Here is an 18,849-nt window from a genome sequence, read left to right on the forward strand (position 1 = left end):
GCACATTTTTGGTATTACAGATTTTAAGAGTTGCCGTTGAATGATTTTGAACAGATCTCAAATGTCTTCATTCCTTTGCCTTGTGCAGACTTTGAGTTATAGGTCATTTCTGACCTCTACTTTAACCCCTTGACATTTCAATGATGCCACTGAAGGCAAAAAGCTCATTTAGATAGTTTTTAATATTTGATCTCATATGTTAGCCACTCAACCATCTGCTGCACAGTATCACACTGATCCACCGCTGTGACTCCTCTTGGAGGAAAACTATACATGTATAGGCTTATGTCTTCCAGGGTAAATGATGAATGGCTTCTCATGCTGCCTGTGCAGTAGCATGCGTGCAATCGATTTGTTTCCTGCACAGGAGACAACTGCATATGGCTGCACACACGTGTGTAAGACCACAGCTCATGTTCCACAGAGGACACTCAACTCAAGGACAACCAGACTCTATACTGCACATCTGGACAACACATCACACATCCTCCTCACCTCCTCCCGCTTGTCATCTTTGACTCGCAGGAGCTTTTTCAGCTCACACTGGTGATGACTGAGTAGATGTGTGAAAGGAGGTGGAAAATAATGTTTTCTATATTTACTTTTTTTCATAGAGTTGGGGTTTTTAAACACTTATATCATGTTGTTCTTAATGGGTGAAAGCCCTGTCCTATTGTGAAGATATTAGAAATAATTATTAAATAGCTGTTAGTGTTTGTGCATGGCAGACTTATGGGAAAAGACAACTTTAAAATGATCTGAAGACAATTTTAATCAGTCTTACACCAGCAAAAAAATTGCTTTTTTATACCTCGAGAGGATGCATAATGGTTTGCAAAACGTACTGAGACATGTGCATAAGTCTTTAAACCAGTTATCACTACACATCTGACCGTGGATAATCACATATTCATGAGCTGCCCCGGTTTTTTTCTGCTCTCTTTTGTATTTTTAACACATTTGGCAGCTTTTGTAGGAGAAGCCAAACATGCAAAACAAAACATGCAGGGGGAGGTTTTCCAAGGTTAATATACTTATTGGTCTCCTCATGTGAGAGGATTTCAAAGGGAGACGCACAATGGCTGCTTTTCACCAGTTAGGGAGCTGGTGTGTGTGGCAGCAGCGGTGGTGGTGTCAGAGGTGGAGCGGGGCACGAGGTCTGAATGGTATCATGTGACACCGTCTGGCTCTAAGCGGAGTTGCTGAGTTGGCATCTACAGGCAGACAATGTAGCGGAGCGAACATTTGGAGGCGAAAAGAAACGAACAGGTGGTCTTCAGAATGAGCTCCACAGGAACTGAATTCACTGCGAACAAAAGAAGAACTCGGCTGTGAGAGCAAACATTTGTATTGGTTACCTTGTGCAATTGGAATTTTTTAATTGCTTTATCAAATTATTCAAATTGATTTATATTCTCATCTGAATTAAAAATAAACAGATAAGCAGAGAGGTAACTCAATGGCCTCAAAAGACAAAATATCATGTATTCTCTGTAGAACCAACTCTGAAATTCCAACTGTTAAGAGCTTACACACCACACACACACATGCAAGCACACAGGCACGCACGCACACACACAGACAGGCACGCAAGCATGCAAATGCGCAAAAACACCAAGTCCCAGTCCACATGACCACACATACAATTTCACACAAAATCTTGTAAAAATAAAAAGAACTTCACAGCTGCTTAAGCCGTGAAGCAGCTCACTCAGACTTTTAATTATTAGTAAGTGACAAAAACCCTGTCTCAGATGTCAAAGGTCAGGTGGCATTTGTTCACACCTGTTAAGAACAAATGGGCCTCTGTGCCAAACTTTACCTCAGCATATTTCTAATGAGTCAGCAATCTGTCTGAGAGGAACAGACTTTAAGAGAGTAGATCTTTCTCAATGTATGATTGGATCAGCTTTAAAGAGACAGAAGTCTATTTGGTCAAATGGGCCTTCAGTTGGTGAAACTATACAAGTTTGTATACAATTATGCCGAAAGAATTTGTAACAGAAATGAAATAATTTGAGTTGATCCAAATAAATTTCAAAGCACCTAAAATGTTTGGCAAAAAAAAGAAACATCATGAACATCATATGTTTATTGAATTTAGAGTTCTATTACTCTAATAAGGTGAGAAAATAAAATATGTTGGGTTTGAACACTTATGACACTGTAAAGCAATGTTTAAAGTTAAATGAGCGTCCATATTGTGGGACTGTTATGACCTGCAGGGTGAGGGTTATAATGTGGCTGATGGAAACAGCAGGACGTGTCCTAAAGTCACAAACTTGCACTGTAGAAAATGTCAACAGTGGAGTTGCCATTGGAACTCCATAAAGCAGACAAAAAAAATCGACCATTCTTATTCTCTCATATTAACACATTCCACAACAATAGGGGAACACATGTGGCGTCAGACTGTAAGTAATGATGAGACATGGGTAAAGATATTTAAGGTAGAATTAAAAATGCTTTTATTCTATTTAAGCAAAAGCTGGGAAACAGATATTCCTTCAAATTAAAGGAATTGACCACAATTTGAATTAATCATGGATATATGGTCACAGTTGCAAAGATCTCATTTAGGCACAGAAGACATAAAGAACATCTGTTTTTTGACCCTGAAAGGATAGGTAATATAGATGGATTAAAGTTGAGAGCTCAAATCCATAGCAATACTATACTATTATAGTATTGCTATTACTATACTAATGTATAATCATTTCTTTCAGTATGTGCATTTAAAGCTATGTAAGACATATATCATTGTACTTCTATGCAAATGCTCTATTTTCAGTGGCAATATTGTTAATACAAATAAATAAATTGGAACTCAACATCAAGATCTTGGCTTTAATACTCGCTCTGGAAGTGCACCTACACACAGCATGAATTGTTCATGAGACAAGAGCGGATAGAAGGAATTGAACCTAGCCCCAAAATTAGGAGCTTTCTTTTTCCCACATTTTCCACTTTTGTGTTGGCCCTGTGTCCTTTGGAGGCATGATACAGAGTACATAACGTTGTGTTAGTTCAAACATGACGGGCATCTTTAGCACTGGGTAAACTCATTCTTCCTTTCCAACACTGATGCAAATCTTAAAATAGTACAGGAAGCCAAAGTTGGGCAGACAGGATTATAGAGAGTGTCTTTATTTGTGCTCACAGGCTACATCCAGATGTCCAACTTACCTTGACATGCTCTGCCATCTGGCCCCAGTTTACTGCCTTCAGGACATTTACAGTAATAGCTTCCAATGGTGTTGCAGCAGAACCCCTCACAGCCGCCGCTATCCACTTCGCATTCATTAACATCTGAAAAAATATTTAAAAGTCAGTTTTAAGGCACAGCTTCCTTTTACTTGTGTTCATTACTTCTTTACCTTTCAGCAGGAAAGAAATCAACTCAGTGTTTACATTTATCACTTTGTAGATCCTGAACCTTTTTTAGGGCTATGACAGAAATGCTATCAGTGAACTCCTGTCCTGCCTTATCATTTCATAAACACATGTCAGTGCTTCCACTATGTCATTAGTATCTAAAATCAGTCGTTTCCAAATGAGCCGCAGTATTGACCAAGTACACACCATGAAATCTAAATGGTGCGTTCCCTGTTTCTCATGTTCTTATTCATATCAGAGGGTTGAATGGGTCCCAGGCTTTTCCCTTGTTTTTCCTTCAGGCTCCTTGTTATGATGTTGGTGATGATAACTATCAATAAAAGAAGTCCTTGAAATCAAAACAGTCACCTCAGTCACAGGCATTGGAAAATGAAGCCAATGCCAAAGTACAAAACACTGCAGGTCCTCTAGTGTCCACTCGAGGCTGGCTCCAAAAGCCAAGAAATCTCCCTTAGGTCCCACATTACAATGCTTATTTTTACAGCAGTTTTGAAAACTGGTCTGGCTCATTTCTTCATTGGTACAAACTGCATTGGGGGTAACTTTTGATAATACATCTGTTTTGATTATGGTCATGGCAAAGAGTTATGCATACTTTGCATACATAAGGGCGTGGCTGAGTCGACTGACAGGTAGGTGCATTGTAGCTGTTGACCATAAGGCTTAAGGCCTGCCTAAGCTCCACCTCTTTGCTATGCTACTAGAATGATCAACAGTTAGGGCAAGAAAGCATTTCCAACATGAGGACCATTATCATTCAACCTCAAAATGCAGCTCCAGAAACCAATGGGTGGTAACCCTGAGACCACATTCATGTTTTATATGCTTCAAACACAACAACATGGAAAAAAATATGATCAATCTGTGACATCAATATGGCTACAAGTTGCATTTTCTAAAGAGACTTTTCAGAGGCTAAAATATATGGTGTGACATTCAACACATCAACATACCAAAGCACAGTCAAGCTTTTTTATTTCCACTTTGTCCTAACTTTACTCCAATAATGGTCAAATCAGATATCGTTTGATACCCCTCTTTTTTTAAATGAAATATATTCTGAAGAAAATCTGTAATCTCTGTCCAATTGGTCTGACAACGTACTTACCCAGAAATCCTTGTCAATAGGAATTATTACTGAAATATGAAATGTTTTTGGACCAAGTACACTGTCCAAAGAATAAAGTTTATTCTCGGTAAAGATTGATTGAACAACTGCCTCCACTTCTTGTCCTTGAACTTGCAGCAAAGCCAAACTTTTTCACAGATGACACAGTGTTTTATGTTTCCTTTAGAAAACGGAGATTGTGACAGAGAAATGCATTGCACTTGGACGGCCACCTCCTGTCAAAGAGGGAGACTAAAGAACGAGAGTGGAAAAGAAAGTTATTTAGCATTTTGACCCCACGATCTGTAAAAGCACTTAATGGGACATCTTCATTTTTCATCCAGCAATAGTTTGTTTATCTTTGAATAACAGGAAATGTCTGAAGCAAAACTTGGAGAAAGAATTTGAAAGGAACAAGATGGCAAGAATTAAAGAGCTGTGCGCTTTACAATTACAAAAAGCTTCATCAAAAGCACATGACAAGTGGAGTTCTGTCTGTGTAGTCGTAGTGTAGAAACTACAGATAGCTTCTCACCCACAGTTGCCTACGGCTCTTCTTTAATAAACTCGGATTCGCATTTGATCGTTAACAAGCTAATTACTTTAAGTTGTTTAGGCTTTAAATCCCCTGGTGTTTGGGTATTTATGTAAAGGTTAATCTAAAGCACATACAGTTAAATGGGGGCCAATAAGAAAAAGCCTGGTAAAAAACCTGAAAACAATTTCTGTTTTAGGTTTCAGTAAACTTTTTGCCAGTACTCTCCTGGTTCACTTGGAGTCTTCACTGTATTTCATCTGTTGCTCTATAGCCAGGAAGTCACCCATGGAGCGTGGCTATCTTGGCCAGTAACATACACAGACGACGGGGTATGATTAACAGCCATTATTGCTCGGATAAAATGTCCCTGCCACCGTCTGTGCACATAAATAAACATGTCCGAAAAAATGCAATGATAAAAGCCAAATGTAAAAAAAAAAAAAAAAGAAAGAAAGTGATACTGCCTGAAAATGATGCAAAACCACATCAATCTATTAGAAGAAAATTGTCTCCAGCTGAGCATGAGAGCTGCATTACCCTAGAATGTTTTAATCTATGATATGGAAGGCACAGTTATATGGAAAGCCGATTGAAGATTTAATAGATATCCTTGATATCAAAGCTCAGTTTCCTGTACTAGTCAAGTCTTTGGCCGCACTAGTTTACTAGTAGAACGTTGAAAGACTTACTAGTAAACTAGTAGAAGGCAAAAAGTCCTACATGTTAACTAGTAAGGTGCAAAATATCTACTAGTTAACTAGTAAGATATATTTTGTGTCTACTAGTTAACTAGTGAGCCTAAAAATGTTTACTAGTTAACTAGTAAGAGCAACAATGTCCACTAGTAAGCTAGTTTGACTCTTTTTAACCTTACTTGTAAACTAGTGAGGTTCAAAATGTTTACTAGTTAACTAGTAAGACCCAAATGTCCACTAGTATCACTAGTGATGCAGTTACAAATTTTACTAGTTTACTAGTGAGGCTCTTAAAGTCCACTAGTTAACTAGTTAGTGCAAAAAGCCAACTAGTAACACTAGTTCAGGACATTTTAGTGCTACTAGTGAACTAGTGAGGCTCAAAATGGTTAACTAGTTATCTAGTAAGAGCCAAAATGTCACTAGTTACACTAGTAGTACTCTTTTTGGCATAACTAGTTAACTACTACGGTTTTAAATGTTAACTAGTACTACTAGTGAAAGCCAAAATGCGTACTAGAAACACTGGTTGAAGTACATGCTAATGAGTGGGTGGGATCAGGGCACTCTCTGAACCTTATCATTGGTTCTCCATATAGACCTCCACCTTCCACAAATTTAACCCTTTGTAAGAAGGAGCAAGTGCTGTGAAGCAACGGCTTCTTCCTTACTTTCCATGGAGAGTAAAACATGAAAATTATATATATATTAAATGTTAGAATTGTTTTATAAACTTAAAATAAGATAGAAGATCATTTTAGAACTGTTCTCATGATTTTCTTTTTCCTTTTTTATCCCATCAAGACAGTATTTACAGAAAACATAAGAAAGAGTACATCTTAAGGTCAGTAGAGTGATAAAAAAAATGCCCAAGGTGCAATTGTAAGTTAAAAATGAATGTGTAAATATTTCATATAAATTCATGCTGTTTTTAAAAAGGAAAAAAGTTAATCAGATAAAATTATGGACTTTAAAACAACTGGAACTTGATACAGAATTTATGTTCTTGTACTTAATACGTTTTAATTTGGCCTAAAGTCGGTAAACTAAGAAAAATAAAGGGATTCAAGATTAGGGCCACGTAAAAGGAAAAAAACCTAAAATTTAGAGATTCAAATAGTTAATTTATGAGAATAAAGTCAAATGTACGAGATTAATTTCTTGTTTAAGTCTATATCAGAAGAGCAGCAGCCGCCTGTTCGAAAATGATAAACGTGGAGCATCTTGTTATAGTAAAGGTTTGACAAATAAGGAAATAGGCTCCTTCCTTGTGTAGTCTGTAAAAACAGTTGGACAAATATATCCGATAAGTTGTTTTATCGGCATATCATCATCACAAATAAAATATCAGGACCCTGAAAAGATACTGGAAGCAACTGTAACTTTTGTGGCAGAGGAAAATGCTTTAGGGGTTCTCCTTTCATCATTTATGCGCAGGCGGAAGGCTTCTCGATGAATGTACATTTTCGTAAATTTATGACTTTATTCTCCTAAATCTACATGTTTATTCTCGTACATATACAAGATTAATCTCAAATATTTTCTTTTTTTTTCTTTAAGATGGCTCTACTCCATCGTATAAATGAGCCCTAAAAATGTAATTTTATTATGTAAAATGAAGGTTAAAAATTGTACTACTTGCAAATGCCCCACAGATGGGGCTATACGTATATATACTGCTAATGTCTACAGTACTAGTTGCACTAGTAGCACTAGTCGTACTAGTAGCACTAGTCACACTAGTCGCACTAGTCGCACTAGTAGCACTAGTCACACTAGTCGTACTAGTCACACTAGTCACACTAGTCACACTAGTCGTACTAGTCGTACTAGTCACACTAGTCACACTAGTCGTACTAGTAGCACTAGTCACACTAGTCACACTAGTCGTACTAGTCGTACTAGTCGCACTAGTCGCACTAGTCGTACTAGTAGCACTAGTCACACTAGTAGCACTAGTCACACTAGTTGTACTAGTAGCACTAGTCACACTAGTAGCACTAGTCACACTAGTTGTACTAGTAGCACTAGTCACACTAGTTGTACTAGTAGCACTAGTCACACTAGTAGCACTAGTCACACTAGTTGTACTAGTAGCACTAGTCACACTAGTAGCACTAGTCACACTAGTAGCACTAGTCGTAGACAGAGACAGAGAGAAAGAGAGAGAGAGAGAGAGAGAGAGAGAGAGACAGACAGACAGAGACCCTTTTCTTGGCTCGGTGCCACTTCAGCTAGCACGGATAAGCACCTCCACTACTGTGGGTCTACCTGCTGAAGGTGTTTATAAACTGATGTCTCATTGTCTTAAGTCCAAGATGATTCAAATAAGTTGGCTGTGGCTCTAACTCTTGGGCAAGGAAGTGGCTGAGTACTCTTTCTCACTACAGCCTTCGCAACTACAATCGCCGCTGCAGCTCCGAGTGATAAACGCATTTAGTTCCGGAAAGTCTTTCACAATAAAAGTCCCTTATTACCATCTATGTCATGTGCTTTTATTTTGAAGCAGATGAATGAGGAAGTTGGGTCTTGTAAGCAGCTGCAACTTAACATATCTCAGATGTGTGAAAATAAATACTTAAAACCAAGAAGATTCAGTTAGAAGCTTCAGTATTTAATAGGTAAACAAACAGAGACTAAAACATCTAATATTTAAGCTCATACAGGTTCATTTTAAAACAATAAATGGATTATCTTTCATCTCAGGTTTAGTTGCAGCTACATCAGCCTTTGAGGCTGCATTTGAGACTAAAAATAAAAAAACTAAAAACACTAAAATACTCTACACTGTTTATGATTGAGACAAAGTCCCCTTTAGTATTTTCTTAAATAGTTTAAACATTTCCCTTCATAAAACAGCTGAATACTTGAACATATAATATATTATATAATATAATAGTAGAATATATTGGTATATCAGAAGAGCAGGAGCCGCCTGTTCGAAAATGATAAACGTGGAGCATCTTGTTATAGTAAAGGTTTGACAAATAAGGAAATAGGCTCCTTCCTTGTGTAGTCTGTAAAAACAGTTTGACAAATATATCCGATAAGTTGTTTTATCAGCACATCATCATCACATTGTCATAAAATATTAGGACCCTGAAAAGATACTGGAAGCAACTGTAATTTTCCAAAGAAAGAACCACACTGACTTGGATGAAACTGTCTCTTTTGTGGCAGAGGAAAATGCTTTAGGGGTTCTCCTTTCATCATTTTTTTATTCTCCTAAATTTACATGTTTATTCTCGTACATATACAAGATTAATATTTTCTCTTTTTTTCTTTAAGATGGCTCTACTCCATTGTATAAATGAGCCCTAAAAATTTAATTTTATCATGTACAGTAAAGGTTAAAAATTGTAATATTTGCAAATGCCCCACAGATGGTGCTATACGTACATATACTGTCTACAGTACTAGTACTACTAGTTGACATTTAGGCCTTTACTAGTGCGACTAGTCGCACTAGTCGCACTAGTAGCACTAGTAGCACTAGTAGCACTAGTCGCACTAGTCGCACTAGTCGCACTAGTAGCACTAGTACTACTAGTGGACATTTAGGCTCTTACTAGTAGCACTAGTAGCACTAGTGCTACTAGTAAGAGCCTAAATGTCCACTAGTAGTACTAGTGCTACTAGTACAACTAGTGCAACTAGTGCTACTAGTGCAACTAGTGCAACTAGTGCTACTAGTACTACTAGTGCTACTAGTGCGACTAGTGCTACTAGTAAGAGCCTAAATGTCCACTAGTAGTACTAGTGCTACTAGTACAACTAGTGCTACTAGTACTACTAGTGCAACTAGTGCAACTAGTGCTACTAGTACTACTAGTGCTACTAGTGCAACTAGTGCTACTAGTAAGAGCCTAAATGTCCACTAGTAGTACTAGTGCTACTAGTACAACTAGTGCTACTAGTACTACTAGTGCAACTAGTGCAACTAGTGCTACTAGTACTACTAGTGCTACTAGTGCGACTAGTGCTACTAGTAAGAGCCTAAATGTCCACTAGTAGTACTAGTGCTACTAGTACAACTAGTGCTACTAGTACTACTAGTGCAACTAGTGCAACTAGTGCTACTAGTACTACTAGTGCTACTAGTGCAACTAGTGCTACTAGTAAGAGCCTAAATGTCCACTAGTAGTACTAGTACTGTACACATTAGCAGCATATATAAGTATAGCACCATCTGGTGGGCATTTGCAAGTAGTATCTTAATTTTATGCTTTAATCATAAAAACATGACTCCTCATATGATAAAATAAATCTTAATGTATGTTGCTTGTGCACTTATATCTGCTCACTGCCATATGTATCTTTTCTGCTGGGCTTACTCGAAGCTAAACCAAGAAAATTTAGCAAGTCCATAACATACCGATCCTGCAACTGACACCTAATGGCCGAAATGCATATCTCTCTGCAGCTACTTCTTGTATAAGGGTTATTTCTCCAGATGTAAGAGGCTGACTTTATATTTATTAAAAAAAACATTAAAACATCTTATTCACATTAGTTTAATAATTCAGTATACACTTGTCCTAAATCCTAATATTTTATTCAATATTTTGCATGATCATCTAGCAGATAAACTAAATATAAACACATTTCTTTCATGATTTAAAAAGAATATACTTAATTTTTCACTTTGCAAGTTTCAAACTAGTATATCTTTCATATTTTATATTGCCATATTTTCAATGGCAAGAAAAAAGCTAAAATCCTTGAACATTAATGTTGTGCAAGATTTTATTTTATTCAATCATACTACTATATATAAATATTAAGTGATGGGTTATTGTTTATTTTTTGACAAATACTGCAATAATGAATAATCATTAGTGATTTTTAGAACAAATAATACTAAGTTTAAAAAACAAAAAAGTTGAAAAGATGAATAACAATGTAACATCAGATTTGGATTTAATCTGTGCATGGGTCATAAAATTCTATCAAAGGGCATTCAGTGAGTTACCATTTAGTGATAATATAACATGACACAAATGAACAAACCTTCAGAAATTAGTGCTGGTTTAACCGAAGGTACTATTCAGATCTGGCCCTTTAAGGCTGGCAAAATCGCAGGTTTGACATTGACCAATCAAAATCCTTGTCCCGCCTGCTTCATTATCATGCGGTCAACTAGTGCTACTAGTACTACTAGTGGACTGCCAGTTGACATTTACAAGTAAACTAGTAAGGACCAAATGTCCACTAGTTACACTTGTAAAACACATTTCGACTTTACTAGTAAACTAATGATGTTCAAAAAGCTTAACTAGTTTATTACTAAGGGCATAAATGTCACTAGTACCACTAGTTGCAGTCTAATTGACCTTACTAGTTAACAAGTAGGGCTCAAGATGTTTACTAGTAGTACTAGTGAAAGAAAAATGCACACTAGTATCACTACTTTGGTCTTCAAGGCCTTACTAGTAAACTAGTGAGGCTTTAAATGCATACTAGTTAACTAGAACGAGTCAAAATGTCCACTAGTTTACCAGTTAGACCATGTGTGACCTTGCTAGTTAACTAGTGAGGCCAAACACAGTTAACTAGTTAATAAGTAATTGCAAAATGTCCACTAGTTGTACTAGTAAGGGTCTTTTTGGCAGTACTAGTTAACTAGTTAGATAAATTGTCAGTCACAAGTTAACTAGTAGTCAACAGATCAGACTACTAGTTGACATCTGTGTTCAACTAGTTAACTAGTAAAGGGTTTTAACTGTTCAGCATGTAAACTTGTCAAATGATATCATTCAACTAGTTTACTAGTCAAAAGCAAATGTCCACTAGTATGCTGTTTTGCCTGCAACTAGTTTACTAGTGCCACACAAAGTCTTCAACTAGTTTACTAGTGAGGCCAAAAAGACACTAGCTAGTTTAACTAGTGGACAAAAAGGCACTTACTAGTTTACTCGTAAACTGTATAGGGCTTTACTAGTAAACTAGTAAGGTTAAAACCGCCCTCAGTAGTGTGACTAGTTGACATTTTAGCTGCTACATGTTAACTAGTAAACGTTTCCGAGCCTCACTAGTTTATGGAAAGCCGATTGAAGATTTAATAGATATCCTTGATATCAAAGCTCAGTTTCCTGTACTAGTCAAGTCTTTGGCCGCACTAGTTTACTAGTAGAACGTTGAAAGACTTACTAGTAAACTAGTAGAAGGCAAAAAGTCCTACATGTTAACTAGTAAGGTGCAAAATATCTACTAGTTAACTAGTAAGATATATTTTGTGTCTACTAGTTAACTAGTGAGCCTAAAAATGTTTACTAGTTAACTAGTAAGAGCAACAATGTCCACTAGTAAGCTAGTTTGACTCTTTTTAACCTTACTTGTAAACTAGTGAGGTTCAAAATGTTTACTAGTTAACTAGTAAGACCCAAATGTCCACTAGTATCACTAGTGATGCAGTTACAAATTTTACTAGTTTACTAGTGAGGCTCTTAAAGTCCACTAGTTAACTAGTTAGTGCAAAAAGCCAACTAGTAACACTAGTTCAGGACATTTTAGTGCTACTAGTGAACTAGTGAGGCTCAAAATGGTTAACTAGTTATCTAGTAAGAGCCAAAATGTCACTAGTTACACTAGTAGTACTCTTTTTGGCATAACTAGTTAACTACTACGGTTTTAAATGTTAACTAGTACTACTAGTGAAAGCCAAAATGCGTACTAGAAACACTGGTTGAAGTACATGCTAATGAGTGGGTGGGATCAGGGCACTCTCTGAACCTTATCATTGGTTCTCCATATAGACCTCCACCTTCCACAAATTTAACCCTTTGTAAGAAGGAGCAAGTGCTGTGAAGCAACGGCTTCTTCCTTACTTTCCATGGAGAGTAAAACATGAAAATTATATATATATTAAATGTTAGAATTGTTTTATAAACTTAAAATAAGATAGAAGATCATTTTAGAACTGTTCTCATGATTTTCTTTTTCCTTTTTTATCCCATCAAGACAGTATTTACAGAAAACATAAGAAAGAGTACATCTTAAGGTCAGTAGAGTGATAAAAAAAATGCCCAAGGTGCAATTGTAAGTTAAAAATGAATGTGTAAATATTTCATATAAATTCATGCTGTTTTTAAAAAGGAAAAAAGTTAATCAGATAAAATTATGGACTTTAAAACAACTGGAACTTGATACAGAATTTATGTTCTTGTACTTAATACGTTTTAATTTGGCCTAAAGTCGGTAAACTAAGAAAAATAAAGGGATTCAAGATTAGGGCCACGTAAAAGGAAAAAAACCTAAAATTTAGAGATTCAAATAGTTAATTTATGAGAATAAAGTCAAATGTACGAGATTAATTTCTTGTTTAAGTCTATATCAGAAGAGCAGCAGCCGCCTGTTCGAAAATGATAAACGTGGAGCATCTTGTTATAGTAAAGGTTTAACAAATAAGGAAATAGGCTCCTTCCTTGTGTAGTCTGTAAAAACAGTTGGACAAATATATCCGATAAGTTGTTTTATCGGCATATCATCATCACAAATAAAATATCAGGACCCTGAAAAGATACTGGAAGCAACTGTAACTTTTGTGGCAGAGGAAAATGCTTTAGGGGTTCTCCTTTCATCATTTATGCACAGGCGGAAGGCTTCTCTATGAATGTACATTTTCGTAAATTTATGACTTTATTCTCCTAAATCTACATGTTTATTCTCGTACATATACAAGATTAATCTCAAATATTTTCTTTTTTTTTCTTTAAGATGGCTCTACTCCATCGTATAAATGAGCCCTAAAAATGTAATTTTATTATGTAAAATGAAGGTTAAAAATTGTACTACTTGCAAATGCCCCACAGATGGGGCTATACTTATATATACTGCTAATGTCTACAGTACTAGTTGCACTAGTAGCACTAGTCGTACTAGTAGCACTAGTCACACTATTCGCACTAGTCGCACTAGTAGCACTAGTCACACTAGTCGTACTAGTCACACTAGTCACACTAGTCGTACTAGTCGTACTAGTAGCACTAGTCACACTAGTCGTACTAGTAGCACTAGTCACACTAGTCGTACTAGTAGCACTAGTCACACTAGTCGTACTAGTAGCACTAGTCACACTAGTCGTACTAGTAGCACTAGTCACACTAGTCGTACTAGTAGCACTAGTCACACTAGTCGTACTAGTCGTACTAGTAGCACTAGTCACACTAGTCGCACTAGTCGTACTAGTAGCACTAGTCACACTAGTAGCACTAGTCGTAGACAGAGACAGAGAGAAAGAGAGAGAGAGAGAGAGAGAGAGAGAGAGAGAGAGACAGACAGACAGAGACCCTTTTCTTGGCTCGGTGCCACTTCAGCTAGCACGGATAAGCACCTCCACTACTGTGGGTCTACCTGCTGAAGGTGTTTATAAACTGATGTCTCATTGTCTTAAGTCCAAGATGATTCAAATAAGTTGGCTGTGGCTCTAACTCTTGGGCAAGGAAGTGGCTGAGTACTCTTTCTCACTACAGCCTTCGCAACTACAATCGCCGCTGCAGCTCCGAGTGATAAACGCATTTAGTTCCGGAAAGTCTTTCACAATAAAAGTCCCTTATTACCATCTATGTCATGTGCTTTTATTTTGAAGCAGATGAATGAGGAAGTTGGGTCTTGTAAGCAGCTGCAACTTAACATATCTCAGATGTGTGAAAATAAATACTTAAAACCAAGAAGATTCAGTTAGAAGCTTCAGTATTTAATAGGTAAACAAACAGAGACTAAAACATCTAATATTTAAGCTCATACAGGTTCATTTTAAAACAATAAATGGATTATCTTTCATCTCAGGTTTAGTTGCAGCTACATCAGCCTTTGAGGCTGCATTTGAGACTAAAAATAAAAAAAATAAAAACACTAAAATACTCTACACTGTTTATGATTGAGACAAAGTCCCCTTTAGTATTTTCTTAAATAGTTTAAACATTTCCCTTCATAAAACAGCTGAATACTTGAACATATAATATATTATATAATATAATAGTAGAATATATTGGTATATCAGAAGAGCAGGAGCCGCCTGTTCGAAAATGATAAACGTGGAGCATCTTGTTATAGTAAAGGTTTGACAAATAAGGAAATAGGCTCCTTCCTTGTGTAGTCTGTAAAAACAGTTTGACAAATATATCCGATAAGTTGTTTTATCAGCACATCATCATCACATTGTCATAAAATATTAGGACCCTGAAAAGATACTGGAAGCAACTGTAATTTTCCAAAGAAAGAACCACACTGACTTGGATGAAACTGTCTCTTTTGTGGCAGAGGAAAATGCTTTAGGGGTTCTCCTTTCATCATTTTTTTATTCTCCTAAATTTACATGTTTATTCTCGTACATATACAAGATTAATATTTTCTCTTTTTTTCGTTAAGATGGCTCTACTCCATTGTATAAATGAGCCCTAAAAATTTAATTTTATCATGTACAGTAAAGGTTAAAAATTGTAATATTTGCAAATGCCCCACAGATGGTGCTATACGTACATATGCTGTCTACAGTACTAGTACTACTAGTTGACATTTAGGCCTTTACTAGTGCGACTAGTAGCACTAGTCGCACTAGTCGCACTAGTAGCACTAGTAGCACTCACTAGTAGCACTAGTAGCACTAGTCGCACTAGTCGCACTAGTAGTACTAGTAGCACTAGTACTACTAGTGGACATTTAGGCTCTTACTAGTAGCACTAGTAGCACTAGTGCTACTAGTAAGAGCCTAAATGTCCACTAGTAGTACTAGTGCTACTAGTACAACTAGTGCTACTAGTACTACTAGTGCAACTAGTGCAACTAGTGCAACTAGTGCTACTAGTACTACTAGTGCTACTAGTGCGACTAGTGCTACTAGTAAGAGCCTAAATGTCCACTAGTAGTACTAGTGCTACTAGTACAACTAGTGCTACTAGTGCTACTAGTGCAACTAGTGCAACTAGTGCAACTAGTGCTACTAGTACTACTAGTGCTACTAGTGCGACTAGTGCTACTAGTAAGAGCCTAAATGTCCACTAGTAGTACTAGTGCTACTAGTACAACTAGTGCTACTAGTACTACTAGTGCAACTAGTGCAACTAGTGCTACTAGTGCTACTAGTGCTACTAGTGCAACTAGTGCTACTAGTAAGAGCCTAAATGTCCACTAGTAGTACTAGTACTGTACACATTAGCAGCATATATAAGTATAGCACCATCTGGTGGGCATTTGCAAGTAGTATCTTAATTTTATGCTTTAATCATAAAAACATGACTCCTCATATGATAAAATAAATCTTAATGTATGTTGCTTGTGCACTTATATCTGCTCACTGCCATATGTATCTTTTCTGCTGGGCTTACTCGAAGCTAAACCAAGAAAATTTAGCAAGTCCATAACATACCGATCCTGCAACTGACACCTAATGGCCGAAATGCATATCTCTCTGCAGCTACTTCTTGTATAAGGGTTATTTCTCCAGATGTAAGAGGCTGACTTTATATTTATTAAAAAAAACATTAAAACATCTTATTCACATTAGTTTAATAATTCAGTATACACTTGTCCTAAATCCTAATATTTTATTCAATATTTTGCATGATCATCTAGCAGATAAACTAAATATAAACACATTTCTTTCATGATTTAAAAAGAATATACTTAATTTTTCACTTTGCAAGTTTCAAACTAGTATATCTTTCATATTTTATATTGCCATATTTTCAATGGCAAGAAAAAAGCTAAAATCCTTGAACATTAATGTTGTGCAAGATTTTATTTTATTCAATCATACTACTATATATAAATATTAAGTGATGGGTTATTGTTTATTTTTTGACAAATACTGCAATAATGAATAATCATTAGTGATTTTTAGAACAAATAATACTAAGTTTAAAAAACAAAAAAGTTGAAAAGATGAATAACAATGTAACATCAGATTTGGATTTAATCTGTGCATGGGTCATAAAATTCTATCAAAGGGCATTCAGTGAGTTACCATTTAGTGATAATATAACATGACACAAATGAACAAACCTTCAGAAATTAGTGCTGGTTTAACCGAAGGTACTATTCAGATCTGGCCCTTTAAGGCTGGCAAAATCGCAGGTTTGACATTGACCAATCAAAATCCTTGTCCCGCCTGCTTCATTATCATGCGGTCAACTAGTGCTACTAGTACTACTAGTGGACTGCCAGTTGACATTTACAAGTAAACTAGTAAGGACCAAATGTCCACTAGTTACACTTGTAAAACACATTTCGACTTTACTAGTAAACTAATGATGTTCAAAAAGCTTAACTAGTTTATTACTAAGGGCATAAATGTCACTAGTACCACTAGTTGCAGTCTAATTGACCTTACTAGTTAACAAGTAGGGCTCAAGATGTTTACTAGTAGTACTAGTGAAAGAAAAATGCACACTAGTATCACTACTTTGGTCTTCAAGGCCTTACTAGTAAACTAGTGAGGCTTTAAATGCATACTAGTTAACTAGAACGAGTCAAAATGTCCACTAGTTTACCAGTTAGACCATGTGTGACCTTGCTAGTTAACTAGTGAGGCCAAACACAGTTAACTAGTTAATAAGTAATTGCAAAATGTCCACTAGTTGTACTAGTAAGGGTCTTTTTGGCAGTACTAGTTAACTAGTTAGATAAATTGTCAGTCACAAGTTAACTAGTAGTCAACAGATCAGACTACTAGTTGACATCTGTGTTCAACTAGTTAACTAGTGAAGGGTTTTAACTGTTCAGCATGTAAACTTGTCAAATTATATCATTCAACTAGTTTACTAGTCAAAAGCAAATGTCCACTAGTATGCTGTTTTGCCTGCAACTAGTTTACTAGTGCCACACAAAGTCTTCAACTAGTTTACTAGTGAGGCCAAAAAGACACTAGCTAGTTTAACTAGTGGACAAAAAGGCACTTACTAGTTTACTCGTAAACTGTATAGGGCTTTACTAGTAAACTAGTAAGGTTAAAACCGCCCTCAGTAGTGTGACTAGTTGACATTTTAGCTGCTACATGTTAACTAGTAAACGTTTCCGAGCCTCACTAGTTAACTAGTAGGTTTAAAAATATTCCAACTAGTGTTACTAGTTGACACATTTTATCTTACTAGTGACCTAGAAAGGTAAAATGCATCTTCACTAGTGTTACTAGTTACCATTATGAGATTAACTAGTTAACTAGTTAGCATTTGTGTCTAACTAGTTAACTAGTAAAATGAAAACAGATATCGACTAGTAAGATAGTTCTAATCCTGCAATCCAACTAGTTGACTAGTGTGCAATATGTAAATGCAGTGGGTGGGATTATAACCAAATCCTGGGTCCTGATTTGATGTTATTTTTGTTCTTGATTTTTAGAGCCTATCATAAGCCTCAATCCACACTTATCCCCCACCTCCTCGTTACCATTTTGTGCAACAAGTGTTACTAGTGACATTTTAGATCTAGCTAGTTTACTAGTAAAATATTTAAGTCTCACTAGTTAACTAGTACGACTTGTAAAGATGATACTAGTGCAACTAGTGGACATTTGTTCTCTTACTAGTTAACTAGTGAACATTTAGAGCCGCACTAGTTAACTAGTAAGACTAATAAAGCCATCTCTAGTACAACTAGTGGACCTTTCTGCTCTTACTAGTTAACTTGTAAAAACTTTTTATCCTAACTAGTTAGCTAGTATGGTCCATATATATGCCTTTCTAGCTTACTAGTGGACACTTTGGCTCTTACTAGTTAACTAGTAAACATTTTTAGGCTCACTAGTTAACTAGTAGACACAAAATATATCTTACTAGTTAACTAGTAGATATTTTGCACCTTACTAGTTAACATGTAGGACTTTTTGCCTTCTACTAGTTTACTAGTAAGTCTTTCAACGTTCTACTAGTAAACTAGTGCGGCCAAAAACTTGACTAGTACAGGAAACTGAGCTTTGATATCAAGGATATCTATTAAATCTTCAATCGGCTTTCCATACTAGTTAACTAGTAGGTTTAAAAATATTCCAACTAGTGTTACTAGTTGACACATTTTATCTTACTAGTGACCTAGAAAGGTAAAATGCATCTTCACTAGTGTTACTAGTTACCATTATGAGATTAACTAGTTAACTAGTTAGCATTTGTGTCTAACTA

General features: G+C 36.2%; 1 protein-coding gene across 8 annotated transcripts in view; it reads right to left on the reverse strand.

Annotated features, from left to right (window-relative positions):
• The window catches only part of megf6 (multiple EGF like domains 6), a 75,354-nt gene that overhangs the window by 32,958 nt on the left and 23,547 nt on the right, over window positions 1–18,849 (reverse strand). For all 8 annotated transcript variants that reach the window (XM_065960049.1, XM_065960054.1, XM_065960055.1 and 5 more), the window contains exon 5: window positions 3,187–3,309. In XM_065960049.1, the coding sequence (XP_065816121.1) occupies window positions 3,187–3,309 (123 nt within the window). The remainder of the gene's footprint in view (window positions 1–3,186; window positions 3,310–18,849) is intronic.

This window comes from Labrus bergylta, chromosome 11 (assembly GCF_963930695.1).
Source record: "Labrus bergylta chromosome 11, fLabBer1.1, whole genome shotgun sequence".
Classification (NCBI taxonomy): domain Eukaryota; kingdom Metazoa; phylum Chordata; class Actinopteri; order Labriformes; family Labridae; genus Labrus; species Labrus bergylta.